At 41.0% G+C, this 14,927-nt stretch overlaps 1 protein-coding gene across 2 annotated transcripts in view; it reads right to left on the reverse strand.

Annotated features, from left to right (window-relative positions):
* Positions 1-14,927, reverse strand: part of BZW2 (basic leucine zipper and W2 domains 2) — a 58,776-nt gene that overhangs the window by 19,993 nt on the left and 23,856 nt on the right. For both annotated transcript variants that reach the window (XM_068152490.1, XM_068152491.1), the window contains 4 exons: positions 13,186-13,362; positions 11,776-11,879; positions 7,514-7,579; positions 937-1,072 (listed from right to left, as the gene is read on the reverse strand). In XM_068152490.1, coding sequence (XP_068008591.1) covers positions 937-1,072; positions 7,514-7,579; positions 11,776-11,879; positions 13,186-13,362 — 483 coding nt within the window. The remainder of the gene's footprint in view (positions 1-936; positions 1,073-7,513; positions 7,580-11,775; positions 11,880-13,185; positions 13,363-14,927) is intronic.

Raw genomic sequence — 14,927 nt, forward strand, 5'->3', positions numbered from 1 at the left:
ACAGGCTTTGATTTAAAAGCAATGCAGGCAATCAGCCGAAGACATGGATTAATGTTTTTGCATGAATTTTCTCCTAGCTTAATTCTGATTCCAAAAGCTGTGGGTGATGACAGAGCAATGCTGCAGCTGTGCCTTTTCTTTCTGAAGCATTTAGGGAAAAAAAAGAGATGTAATGGTTAGGGTGCTGCAAATGAGAACAAAGTTAGCATTTTCGGTTGGTGGTGTTAAAAAGGGAGAATACATTGTAACTGGTAACAAAAAGACAGCATGAAAACTGCAGTTGCAAACACCCCAGGTAGACAGTAAGCGGCAGAGAAAGACATGATTGAGCAAGTATCTGGAAAACCAGGACTCCAAGATAGATGCCTCTAAATAAACAGCTAATAAAAGCTCCCAGAACACCCTGATCTCAGAAAGATGTTCGACTCCTAATAATGAAACAACAGTTACTTCTCGTACGGCAAATACAAGTCAATGGGAAATCGTATCAATCACTGCTGGTGTGAAGGTAAAATGAGCTTCAATGTATTTTTAGCCTTCTATACTACCCTGTTGGCCTGCAGGGGCTTTCTGTTCCACTGCACACATGCAAAAGACACTAATAATGCATGAAAAACTGTTAGTAGACATGCCTCAGGAATAGCTGTTACATTTCACACTTGTATAGTATCACAATAATAGATCTATTCTGCAAGTTTTTACTCACAGGTGTAACTTCCAAAAACCATAAATGCTTTGTGTTTGTGTTTCCTTTTTGTTGCTTTTTCCTATTTTTGACTGTCCTTTTATTAGATTTCACACAAGTATGTTGGCCATTGCTGTCTGTATAATGCTTCTGCTTTGAAATACTGATTTTTGCTGCACACTTACAGGTTTCTAAAATGTGTTGCAATACATCTCCTATTAAAGATCATATAAGAAAATATAGAAAGTTACCTTCTTTGACTATGTTGTCAGTGAAGAGGCTTGTTAAAATTGTGGCAGGAAGAGTCCCATTAGCTAACAGGATGCCAGAAAGCATTGCCAGTTTTGTCTGTTCTGTCTCAGTAAAGGCTTTGAGAAACAGCAGTAGCTGTGGGTCAGACAAGGGAGGAAAAACAAAATTAAGAGAAAAATCTGAGCCATAGGCAGTGATAACAGGTAGAGACAAATATTAGCTGACAGTTTAATTTCTTATTTCTCAAGAAGTCCCACTATAATTAATAGCAAATTAGTCATGTAAAAATCTGTCCTGAAGCAAAGCAGTGCCATTTCACTGATCACTTGGAATTTCACTTTTCTTGAGGACTCAAGTACATGGAATATGACCCCACTCAGGGAGACAAGGCCAGTTTGCTCCAAATGTATGTGTAAAAATAGAAGTGCTTGTTAAAGGCCTGAGACCCACAGGAATTACTGGATCACAACAGGCTGACAAGAGCCTGCCCATTCACATCTTCAGACTAAGCTCCATAGAGTTGCAGTTCATTTTTTAAGCTTAGAAAGACTATTACTCATGCAAATAATAAAAGGATGAGAAAGTTTCCTGTTTTCCTTCTGGAAAGGGAACACAGCACAATTACAATAGATTTTCTATTGGCTAAAATAAGAAATATATTTCAAGTTCAGACATTCTTGATGAAGCTGGCTAAGGGCAAACAGGGAAAAAGGCTGCTTGAAGACCTTGCCATTTTCACTACTCATTATAAGAGGAAACAAGCAGCTTGAGAACAAAATTACAAGTCCCACCATCTAAAGTGCTGGGAGATTTGAACACAGAAGCCTATAAACCAGCAATTAAAGATATGAACATGTTTACCTCATGGAAGTCTAAAAATGGCCATGAAGTCTATTTTTAGCAACTTAATCCCATATGTCAAAATGAATTATTGGAAAGCATATTGAGGAATTATATTACACTTCTTTGTCTTTCCATCATGAAAAACATAAGAAAAATGAGCTCTTGTCAATAGCATTACTGTTAACAATAATGTTTTCTTAACATGTAGTTAGCAATCGCAACATGGGTGATAAGAAAAAGGAGACTAGACAGCAAAGGGCAGCTTCATTCACAGCAAAAAAAGTCTTCCAGCAACAGCTACTTTACAAATTGACCCTCATCACCAAAAAAAAAAGGAAAAAAAAAGAACAAACAAAAAGCGACTGCAGACATCCATTTCTGGAGTTAAAAAAGAACTCTCATTTCCTTCTTCAAATACCAGCACTTTATTCAGCTACCTTCTGCTGTCATGACACCCTTTTTCCTTCTCCAAATGAGCAACAGATGCAATCAAAGCCAAACAGCTCATCCTGATGGAAAATTCCCATCCAGTTTCAAACTGAGAGTATTTCTTAATTACCAAATCCTACCCCAACAAGGAGTTACCACAGACAGTGAGAGCTCTCCTGCAGGATATCTAAGCAGCTTGTCACCAACAAAAGCTTTCTGAATGCAGTGACATTTTAAAAAGTCAGGTAACTAATGAAGTAGTGATTATAAAACACTCCCTGACTTTTAAGTAAAAAGCTCTGCTCTGCATCAGTGAACAGAACAGGAAAAAACTCCTTCATACAGTAGCACTTTCATAACAGCACCAGCTTTAAATTACAGTTTACATAGGACTGAATGATTCAACCACAGACAAGTCATTTGGGTTTTTTTAGTGGGCTTCAGCCAAGTGGTTGCAACACAGTCACAGAATGGGAAAGGTTGGAAGGGACCTCTGAATATCGTCTAGTCCAACCCTCCTGCTAGAGCAGGTCGCACAGGAGCCTGTCCAAGCAGGTTTCAGTGAAGGAAGGCTCCACAGCCTCTCCAGGCATCCTGTTCCAATAAAGTAACAAAGTACTTATTTTAACATTAATTTTTTTCTCAAAAGGAAAAAGGTTTTCCTCCTGCTCAGATGGAACTTCTTGTGTTGCAGATTGTGCCTGCTGCTGGGCCCCACTGAAGAGTCTGGCTCCATTCTCTTGAAACCCAGCCTTCAGATATTATTGATAAGCACTGGCTTGTCCTCACTGAATCTTGTCCAGGCTAAGCAGACTCAAATCTCTCAGCCTTTCCTCATAAGAAAAAAGGGAACTATAAAAATCTCAAGGTGTAATTTTATTTCAACAATCTGTGACTCGCAACAAAAATGTACACAAATTTGGGATGCAGATGAATGGACTTATTATTTCTACAGATGTGGATGACAAACAAGTGAGCTGAGCTGTGACCTCCATTCCTAAGAGAAGGAGATCCAAGTATTTATCCACTCTAGCTTTGAGAAATCTGTATTTCTTCAAATGTTTTAGAAGGTCTGAAATCATGTCATTCAAGTTCACAGCCTCATCTTCTTCCCAGACTCTTGAAACATGATTCTTGGAAATCTCAGCATGAATCTGAATTACGTGTGTTTCATGAACTGCAGCATGTTTTGAGCAGGAACCTTGTCTTCTATTTGTCTCTCACTAGTTAGTGCTATTAGCATAATTTTTGTTTTACTAATACTTCTGAAAAGCAGCTCAAATAAACTTACCCTTGTACAGCAGAAAATAACATGTATATTCTTCTATACTTGCAAGTAATTGTGAAGCAGTTCAATTTAAGGGGAAACTGGGTTATAGGAAGACTCAAAACCTTTAATAAACCCACTTAAAAGCCATCAAAAAGAACAAAACGTTCAGTTGAAAGCTGTTGTTTCAGATTTTTATTGCTGATTACTTTAAGAGCTCTTCTTTTACCATCGCTATTACAAACCTCAGCAGGGAAGTCACAAAATGTCCAAGTCACTTCTGAATAGTACTAAACCACCCACAGAAAGTTCTCCAAGCTGATGCTTTCCTGCTGTTAGCCAAGCACTGGCATTACTGCTTTTGTTATAGATACAGACTGATTCCAGGCATTAAATGCACAGTTCTGGCTCACAATTTTGTATTGCTATGATAGCTATAAGAACTCCCACCTATTTAAGTAGGAGTTCAGAATGCCTAATAAGCAAAAGACCAGACCTAATGTGCTGTTCCATGCTATTTTTGTCTTTTAAAAGTCTTTTAGGTACAAATTCTGGGCATAAAAGATACGTACAAGTAAGGACAGGCATATAACATTAAAAAGCATGCAGTAAAACCCAAGTGCTTCTCTTCTCCTCCTGCAATCTGGAAACCTTAAAAGTGAAAATTAAGAAATTCTGTCCACACAAGGAGTGTGGTGTCTTTTTGTACCTTCATTATTTTACATGGCCTGTTGCTCTAGTATCTGCCAGTTTGTCACACTGGTAGACAGCACTGAGCCATCAGCAACAGAGAAAGCAGCACTAACATAGCATGGGTTGGGTTGGAAGGGACGAACCTGGTCAGGTTAACTCCCCTTTCAGACCTTCCACTAAATCAGGTTGCTCAAAGCCCCTTCCAATGTGGGCTTGAACACTTGCAGGGAGAGGGCATTTACAACCTCTCTTCAGTGTTTCCCCACCCTCACAGTAAAATACTTCTTCCTAATATCTAATCTAAATCCACCCTCTTTCAGTCTGCAATCATTACCCAATCACTACACTCCACTCCCTGATAAAGTGCCCCTCCTCATTTTTCTTGTAGGCCCTCTTTAAGTCCTGGAAGGCTGCTATAAGATCTCCCCAGAGACTTCTCTTATCAAGGTTAAATACCCCCAAATTCTTAGCCTGTCATAGAATCAATAAGAATGGAAAAGACCTCAGAGATCATCAAGTCCAAACTATTACCTAACACATCATGACTACACCATGGCTTCAAGTGCCATATCCAATCCTTTTTTGAACACATCCAGGGACGGTGACTCCACCACCTGCCTGGGCAGCACATTCAAATAGCAAATTATTCTTTCTGTGAAGAACTTTCTCCTCACCTTGAGCCTGAACTTACCCTGGAGCAGCTTGAGACTGCTTGAGACATAACACAAGCTTCATTGTAGTGTCCACTTTGACTTAAAACTCTGATGGCTGTTCCAATATCAAGCTGGTGGATACAGTCAAATAGCTACCTTCTGCAACCTCTCATCTGCTAGAACTGCCATCACAAATTTCCCCATTACCATTACTAGAAAGAGAGAGAAAAAACTTACTTGCAAAGCCAAAGCCATTCTGACCTGAGAAGTGTCTTTTTCTGAAATAAATGCTACTTGGTTCTAAGAATTTGCACAATTCACTTCCTCTGCTCTTCCTTGACAATGTCTATTTATGAGGAGCCCAATTCATTTCTCAGCACATTTCACAGTTCCTGTTTCTAAATGAGAATCATATTAACATAGGGTAGAAAGACACAAACATGTCTCAAGAAAGAAAGACTGATTTCTACAAAGTATGTACAGTGTTGTTTCCAGAGGGAAAGAACCTCCAAAATCTTCAAAGATGGGCATCAATGCAGTTAGCCTTTCAAGACCTACTGATCCTACCACAAACTTGCCTTAAAGAAAACTTTCCTTACAGGGGACAAGATGCTCCAGCCTCCAGTCACCTCCATGGCCCTCCTCTGGACCTGCTCCAACACATCAACGCCTGTCAGACAGAGCTGAACACTGAACTCCAAGCGGAGTCTAACCAGAGTGGAGTAGAGAGGGAGAACCATCACCCTCAACTAACTGCAGTAGGCTTTGAACTACTAAATCTTGCAGAAACACCCTCTGAAATGCTAACATCTATCTTCCTGACTCTTTATGAGCAGCTACTTTCATACTTGTCACCACACACAAGGATTAAAGCAATAAATTAAAGCAAGCAGCTTCAGTGGTGAGAAGATAATCACTTGGGTGGTTAACACGAGCAGGGGGAGAACGAAAGTAAGTAAAAAACATCTGTCAAAAGGTCTGAAGGCAATGATAGTGCAGGTGTGAAACACAGGTCCCAAAACCTTCCTAAACACCTTTCTAGCTTGTAATTCTTAGACAAACTGCATTAACTGAGGAAGAAAGCACACCCAGCACCCACACCAAAAGGCCAGGTCTCCAGAAGCCACATCCAGATTCACACCAGCACCAAGGGTGGCTATACAAAGGCAAATGGAAAAATTTCCTCTCAGCCTAGGACCACTATGCAAATCTAATCTTCTGATTTGTTATACAAGATGTAAAATTGGTATAGTTTCCAGTACCAGATTATGTAAATGCTTTTTGTATTTCCAGTGTACAAGGTGAACAAGCCCACTCTGACCCCAAGCTAAAATGGCTGGAATGCTTTCAATAGCTTTAAATTAACAGCAGGACTCCAGTCACACTGTACCTGAAACTACTGCTTTCTCTCAAGCCAGCATATAGCCAAACTTTGCATTAGAAGCACCTGTTCCTCAGCTGAAGAGCTAAATTACATGTTAACCACAGTCTTATCTTGGCACTAAGTGTGCACAGTGAATTCCAAGAAACTTAGAGGTTTCAAGGCCAAGCAAGTTCCAGAGAGAGAGGAGGTGGTTCGAATTGACACGGCATTTGCTTAATATGCTGAACACTCTCTGAAACTTGAATGCTATGAGTCAGCGCTTCTCATGTCAATGATTATTGTAATTAACAGCAAGAACATTGGATTTGTGTGGGAATAGAGGTAAATTTAGGCCTTTAGAATGATGCATTGAGCAATCAGCAGCAGTTAATAGGCATGCTGGCCACAAGCGCAAAAATAATTTCCTATATGAGCAAGGACTTATTAATCAGAGCCAAATTTATTCAGCCACAAGAGATGGTAGCGAGGCATCATGCTCCAGACTTACCCTCACTTGACCTTTGCAGCAATCTTTTGAATGTTTAAATAATACAGAAACACATTTTTAACAAACAGTATTTCAGTCACAGGACAGGTTTTGCCATTATCAGCATGCCTGTCAACTTACAGCACAGCACAGTGTTTATTATTCAGGCCACTAGAAAAAGGTATTTACATCTGTTGCTAGGAACACAAAACAGACAAAAGAAATCTGTATTTTGTTTGTAAAATACTTTCTACCCAGGTTTCTCCTGTCTCCTTAGAATTCAGCATCACAAAACAGTATCCACAAATAACCACTGCAGTCTAACACACAAATCCTGAGCACTGTGCCAGTGGTGTTAACTGTCTCCTGCACGTATCTGTAGCCTCAAATACAAAAATCTTGTGGTGAGGATTCCTTCTACAATACAGGAGTATTTGAATGCTCATACATCAAGTGACATTCTGCACAGCAGATCTGCATTTTTTCCATGGAAAAACCACAGGAACTGTTCTATTGGTAGGACAGCAACACCACTTCTCACCCAAAACTATACCTCAAAGCACACTGAAGTTCTGTACAAAAACAGCCTGGGATAAGAAGGTGAGTTTGGACAAAGCAACGGAAGGAAGCATTAATTCAGAATTACTCTACATCAACAGCTGCCAGCAGTATTCCCACAGAGCTAAATTTGCAGATTAAAGCTGCCACCTGTAGATTCCATCCTCTTTTGCAGTAGGGCTACATAAAATACATAACAGGACCATATTTGTACTTACACAATTATCTTAGACACCAGGAAAAAGAATATGAATGCTCAGAAGAAGACTGCCACCAACATTACCTTTTTGATTTCATCTTCAAATGCTTTCTCCAGATATTTGTATCTCCTGATAAGTTTATTGAAGACCTAAAGATAAACACAGATTAACTTCAGAAAATGGAACAACTGCAGCCATTCTTTTTCATAGAAAAGGTGAAGGAAAACTGCACTGCTACTACTGAATCCATAAAGAGCATCTTTGACTTAATCCATAATTACTCAACTTTTTATTATCAATTCAGCAGGAAAGAAGTAGGAAGCACTGCTGACTCTAATATTCCACTGCCCAGTTTTCCTTTAGACATTGTTTCCAGGAAATAAGCATCCAGCACAATGCTATTTCTGCAGTTGTTTGCACTGTGTCATCACAGACCACGAAACATCCTTTTCTGTAAGCTTCTTCACACGTGGAAAAATACAAGTTTTACAATTCTTGCTTCCTAGAGCAATGTTTGAATCGTAGACCCTGCCATAGTCATCTTTTATGTGTTTATCAAATGTTTCTTTTCACCCTATTCATAGATCAAAAGCAGGAAAGGAGGAGAGAAAGAAAAGGTTAACTCTGCACCTTCCCCTGGTAAATGCAGCTGTCTGGGCAAGTTGTCAGGGGTAAGCTGGTGGAATGAGGCAATCGGGTGCACTGATGGGCACCTTAAGTATCACAGAAGTTGGAAGAGACCACACAGATAGATCATCGTGTCCAACCTGTCACCACAGACCTCATGACTAGACCATGGCACCAAGTGCCACGTCCAATCCCCTCTTGAACACCTCCAGGGATGGTGACTCCACCACCTCCCTGGGCAGCACATTCCAATGACGAATGACTCTCTCCATGAAGAACTTTCTCCTCACCTCCAGCCTGGTGCAGCTTGAGACTGTGTCCCCTTCTTCTGGTGCTGGTTGCCTGGGAGAAGAGACCAACCCCTTCCTGGCTACAACCACCCTTCAGGTAGTTGTAGAGAGCAATGAGGTCACCCCTGAGCCACCTCTTCTCCAGGCTAAATAATCCCAGCTCCCTCAGCCTCTCCTCATAGAGCTTGTGCTCAAGGCCTCTCACCAGCCTTGTTGCCCTTCTCTGAACACGTTCAAGTGTTTCGATGTCCTTCTTAAACCGAGGGGCCCAGAACTGGAGACAGTACTCAAGGTGCGGCCTAACCAATGCAGAGTACAGGGGCACTATGACTTCCCTGCTCCTGCTGGCCACACTATTCCTAATGCAGGCCACCTGGGTACACTGCTGGCTCATGTTTAGGTGGCTGTCAATCAGCACCCCCAGGTCCCTCTCTGTTTGGCAGCTCCCCAGCCACTCGAACCCCAGCCTGTAGCTTTGTATGGGGTTGCCGTGGCCAAAGTGCAGCACCCGGCACTTGGACTTGTTGAATGACATCCCATTGGACTCTGCCCATCTGTCCAGACACAGGATCACTGACAAATCCACTGATGTGAATACTTACATTAAAACACACAACTGCCAGAGAAAAAGGAAGAACATTTGACAAAGCTTTTACAACAAGTATGATCTTGGACACAACTTGTCTCCAATTTTCACCATGTGTTTTCCATTATGCAACCACCGACTATGAAAGCAGAAGCAGTACAGGGTGCACTCAGATGGATAAAGGGAGAAGAAAGAAACTAGGTAAATCACTGGTCTCCCTAGTGAATGAAGGGCACAAAACATGTGACTCACTGTCAGGGGTAGAAAGGTTTATATAGGGAACTAATTATATTATTGTCAGGTTGAATGGTGGGGAGGGTAGTAATTAAGCTCAAAAAGTGTCAATTCACTTTTCATAGCACATAAACAAACACCCTCGAATGGTAGCATTTTGGCTCCAAACAAGTGAAAAATCAATTTGTGGCCATGCTGAGAGGTGGAGAGATACAGAATTCTGATAAATTAAGGTGTAAGATGAAAATGCATCTTGTTCACACATCCCAACCACAACCACATTTTGTGTATATTTCTAAGTCCCTGTACATGACAGAAGGACACTTCACAAGCAAATGATCTGAGAAAAAAAAAAACACAAAACAAAACAAAAGTCAAAGCTAGCTTCAGTTTGGTTCTGTGGAGTTTTTTGTTTGGATTTCTGGTGGTGGTGGTGGGTGTTAGGTTTGAGGTTTCTTTGTGGGGTTTTTGTTTGTTTGGCTTCTCCTCTCCCTGCCCCCCTGTCTCGAGTTTTCACTCTTTGTATTGTTTCCATAACTAAACCAACAAAACCCAGTCACACTACTGGTTAACTTGGGAGTCACAGTCAGAAATTATCTAGAAGATAAGGAAGCTTTGCAACACTATATTAGCTTAACTCCACTTTTCCATAATACAGTAAGAGCTCTATTTCTCATTAAGCATGGGGGGAAAAAAGCTACCTCTATATAAAAGGATACATCTCTTCAGGCATCAACTACAAAATGCTGACTTATTTTGGTGGCTTTTGGTTTGAAATGCAGAGACTATGTTGAAAATTTCACTGCTTCAAATCCTGAAGCCTTTCCTTCCATTTTCCAACATGCAATCTTTTACTTTACATTTCTCCTTGCAGGACTGCTGCTGCCAATTTTTTTTTAATCAAATCATTAAAATATTAAAATTCAAGGAGACAGAATCAATGTCTACCACAAGAGAGATTTTCCTGAAGTAGAATATCCTATTTTTAAGAGATGGTAAAGCTGATAGACAAGATAGATTAGCTCCCTTTCCAGAAATATGTCTATTTCACTTCAGATTGTTAAAAACTGTGCTTTTCAAGGAGCTTTCTGCTATGTAGCAAACTTTCATCACCAGTGAAGATTCTGATCCCAGCACCTCTTAAATCAACCACGCACCTTTTCAGCAACTTACCTGCAACACTTTAGCAGGGACAGTGGATTTTACACTTTCACTTATGGTCTCCAAAAACCCAATTTAAAAAGATTAAGATGTCAATTAAGTAACAATAGACTTTTGGCAAATGGGGCTTTGAGTGGTATTGCATTTTTATGCAACACTGACATCCAGAACTTCATGGCGGCTTTGAACTTAGAAAAGAATTCTTACTGTATTTTCACATATAATTATTATCTTCCATTAAGAAATTACACAACATTAGCTTCTCCTCAATGTTTTAGGCTTCATTGCTTTTTTTCTGTGTGTTAATTTGCATTGGGTTATTTATGCAAGCCCTACTGCAACAAAAATGAATACTGTATCATATACACAGAAAAAATTAAAGCTCTTGGAATATATGCCCAGTTTCTAAGCAGTTATACAACTAGAGGTTGGAGGTGTGAACTCCATAATTTTTGTCATTCACATACTTCATGTGTTTCTAAAAACATGTGCATACAGAAAAGGTCAACAAAAATAGAATAGAATAAACCAGGTTGGAAGAGACCTTCAAGATCATCATGTCCAACCTATCATCCAACACCACCTAATCAACTAAACCATGGCACCAAGCACCCCATCAAGTCTCCTCCTAAACACCTCCAATGATGGTGACTCCACCACCTCTTCGGGCAGCACATTCCAATGTGTAATCACTCTCTCTAAGAAGAATTTCTTCCTGACATCCAGTCTAAACCTCCCCGGCACAGCTTGAGACTGTGTCCTCTTGTTCTTGTGCTGGTTGCCTGGGAGAGGAGAATAGCCCCCACCTGTCCACAGCCTCCCTTCAGGTAGTTGTAGAGAGCAATATGGTCTTCCCCGAGTCTCCTCTTCTCCAGGCTAAGCAACCCCAGCCCCCTCACCAACTTTGTTGCCCTTCTCTGGACACGGTCCAGCAAGTCAACATCTTTCCTAAACTGAGGGGCCCAGAACTGGACACAGGACTCGAGGTGTGGCCTAACCAGTGCTGAGTACAGGGGCAGAATGACCTCCCTGCTCCTGCTGGCCACACTGTTCCTGATACAGGCCAGGAGGCCATTGACCCTCTTGGCTGCCTGGGCACACTGCAGGCTCAAGTTCAGCCTACCATCGACAAGTATCCCCAGGTCCCTCTCTGCCTGGCTGCTCTCCAGCCACTCTGACCCCAGTCTGTAGCACAGCATCCAAAAATATACTGAACCAATGGCAGACTGAAATAAGCAAGACTGCTTTCTGTAAAAGAAAGCATTGTCAGCTAATTACCTTAGACGTTCTATTTCCTTACCTAAAAATTATAGGTTAGGGCAGATAACCTGTTAAATTGATTTTCAATTACCCTGTAACTAGCCAACTGCCAGCCTAGACAGACTGCAGAGGTTCCACTGTAATCCCTCTTGATAAACTCATGAAAAACAACGATGCCTTTACTGACCTGAGCATAATTTCGGATGGCATCATGATCTTCATCTGCAAAAAATACACAGTGGCTGGTCATCTTGGTCTTGTCATTGTCATCTATGCGTGTGCCTCCAGGAGCTAAAAGAAAGCAAACAAACAAAAATAAACCCAAAACAGCAAGAACCTTTCACTCAGAGAATATTCTATCAAATTTACTAAGTCTAGTAAGTCTCATCTTCCTATCACTGAGGAAAAAGGAAAGGGTAAGAGCTAGCAGGGGAGGGAGAGAGGGAAACAGAGAGAGATCTAGCTTTCATAGAATCCGTAAGGTTGGAAGGGACCTCAAAGATCATCAAGTCCAACCTGTCACCCAAGACCTCATGACTACTAAACCATGGCACCAAGTGCCACATCCAATCCCCTTTTAAACACCTAGAGGAGCCTTTGCAAGGCTGTGGAACCTGACAGAAGGCACAGGAGGTCAATATGCTGCACCTTAGATGGCACACACCCCACAGGACTGAGACATTCAGCTCACACTATGAAATCCCAGCTGGTTTTGAGAGCACTCAGTGTGATAGAATAAGTATGGGTTGGAGCATATCCTTTGTGCATATTTTAACTACTTTAAGCACTACAATAGCCTAAACTCTTTCTAAAGGGAAAAATATCATTATGCTACTAATTTGAGGACTTGGAACATCGTCCTAATCCCTGTAATGCCCACCAAGCCCATGTAAATGTTCAAAACACTGCTGAAGAAGTTTTCTCCTGGCTTATTTTGTTCAGAGCTTTTTTCCCCCCAAGGTATTTTTACTGGCTTTTGTTTCCTGCATTGCCTCATGTTTTACGAAGACATCATCTCTTCTTACATACCAAGGGGCAGGAAGCAGAAATCAAACCAATGTGACCAGTAAACAGAGCCAACTAACTCTAAACTAGGAGGAAAGTAAAGCTCTGTTTTTGCCCAAGCTGCCATTGATACCTGTGAGACATAGTCCATGAACATCCACAAAGCACTCCTCATTATCCTTCATTTCTTATCTTAGCTAGTCTTTGTTCCAGCATCTACAAAGCAAACTTTGCAAGAGCTAATATTCTGGTGTGCTGTATTATACTTTTTTTATGGTAATAAAAATATTCATGTATTGTTTTCCCTAGTTCATGTCTCATTTCTTTTGCTCTTGCAGTTTTATGCTGTTTCAGCTCAGACTGAAGGATTATCAGAGCAGTATCCATTTTTTGTGGTGTTTGCATAATGTCTCAGAGAATCCAGTCCCTAGGTATTGCTACACTACAAACAATCAACAATACAGATGCAGGAAGCATCTAGATAACTGAAACTGCAATACAGTTTATAATCTCTACTTTATAAAGGAAAACAGCATCTCAAAAGCAGCAAGGCTGATCATTAAAATTCTGTCTCAGGTACACTGCAGGTTACCTAGCATGCTGCCAGCTACCAAAATATCAAAGAGAGTGTCAGCATAGCGGCGATAATCAAGGCGTGAGCCTGTTGCATCCAGAAACTTGGCTATAGCCTCCAGGTCATTCCCAGCTTCATTGAGGCCTTGGACAATTGTATCCCTGAAGACTGTGGGTTCAAATTTCTCCTTTTCATCTGCAACAGAAATAAAGGAGAGAGAGTCAGCTTTAAAACTTCCTGTTAAAATCTCTTATCAGCCAGTGATTGAAATGATCACAGCATCTAAACATATTCTTCCCATGCTGGGCAACACGTCAGAAGCTTATTTGGCTTTTATGGCCTCCAGAGATTTTGCAGTGTTTACCCTTGCTGCACTCTCCTTTTCATCTCCCCAACACCAAAACACACACAAACATATGGGAATAACTAAATCAAGGGGAGCAAAAGCAACTGTTGAAACTGTTCTCAAATTTCCCACTCCTATTTCCCTTGCTGAAGAGATTATCAAATGCGTGTTACCATTACGCACTGCTAGATCTGAGAGCAGAGCAATGAGAACGTCAGTTATGTGTTCTTAATTCTACTGTAGGAACACCATTTTTCCTGTCTTGCTTTCTTTAAAGAACTATGGTCACATCTCTACAGCATTTTCAAAAAGACAAACCTTCAGAAAAAGAGGAGATCAATGTATTCACAAAAATAGGTGTTGTGCAAACATTTAGGACCAGCCAGGACAGCACAACCAAGACTTTACCTTTCATAATCACAACTCTAAGCAGCCTTAGGAACACAGAAATGCAGCACTCACATTGCATTTTCTACAGCTGTCCCTGGTTGAACTCGATTAAGGCAGTCTGGCCCCCAGACAACAACCCTCTGTCAAGGCCATTAGCCACAGCAGACCTAACTGCAATCTCCAGGTACAGCTAGGTAGATTTACTCATACCTCCTGCTGCTGCTTCTTGCACGCTGTTAAGAGCTTACCACAGACACTTGAAGCTTCTTAACACAACAAATCCTGGCTTTATTTAAGGGTGTTTATATAAATGCTTGTTACTGTCAAAGTAACTGAACTTCAGAAACAAAGCTGCAAGCTGTTCTGTGGCACTCAACAGCCAAACTAGTTTGTTATAACGGGCTGTCACAAATGTTGATGTAAGTTCTGAAAAACCTCCACATTCCACATGTCATATCCACAGGAGAAATCCAGAAATTTTCAGTTACTTGGATGAATGAGGATTAGTAAAATTCTTGTTTAAGCATGTGCCAAAGCAGAGTGAAACATGCCAGCTGCAACTCTTGCAGACTTTTTAGAAGAGTCGGTTCTGGACTTTACAACACAGCCTCTCACTGAAGGTTTCCATTCCCTGCAACTCATAGTGCAGTTTCTTTATCTCAGTCACTAACCAAAAGATGCTGGTTTCCAATAGCCTTTCTTTCCCCAATCCCTTTCCTCTAGACACAATTATGGCAATTAAATATTTCACACACAATGCCCACTTTTATTGACTTCATTATTTATAATATAGTTAAGTTTCTCTCTCTTGTTGTACCTGGGGTGCACTCATGCTACCATTTTCAGTGCGTCACCCTGCACATTCTCCCCCTCTTCCAATGCATCCCCTTCCCACATAACTCTCTGGAAGGCACAAAACAGTCCCTTCCACTCAATGTTCCAGGCCACTGCAAAGCTCAGGGAAATAGTCAACCGGTCCTTCAAAGAAGTCTGGCAGCACACAGCGAAGAGCAGCTCCAAGGCT

Source organism: Melanerpes formicivorus, unplaced genomic scaffold (genome assembly GCF_026170545.1).
Source record: "Melanerpes formicivorus ecotype bairdi unplaced genomic scaffold, bMelFor1.0.p_v2 SCAF_23, whole genome shotgun sequence".
Lineage (NCBI taxonomy): Eukaryota > Metazoa > Chordata > Aves > Piciformes > Picidae > Melanerpes > Melanerpes formicivorus.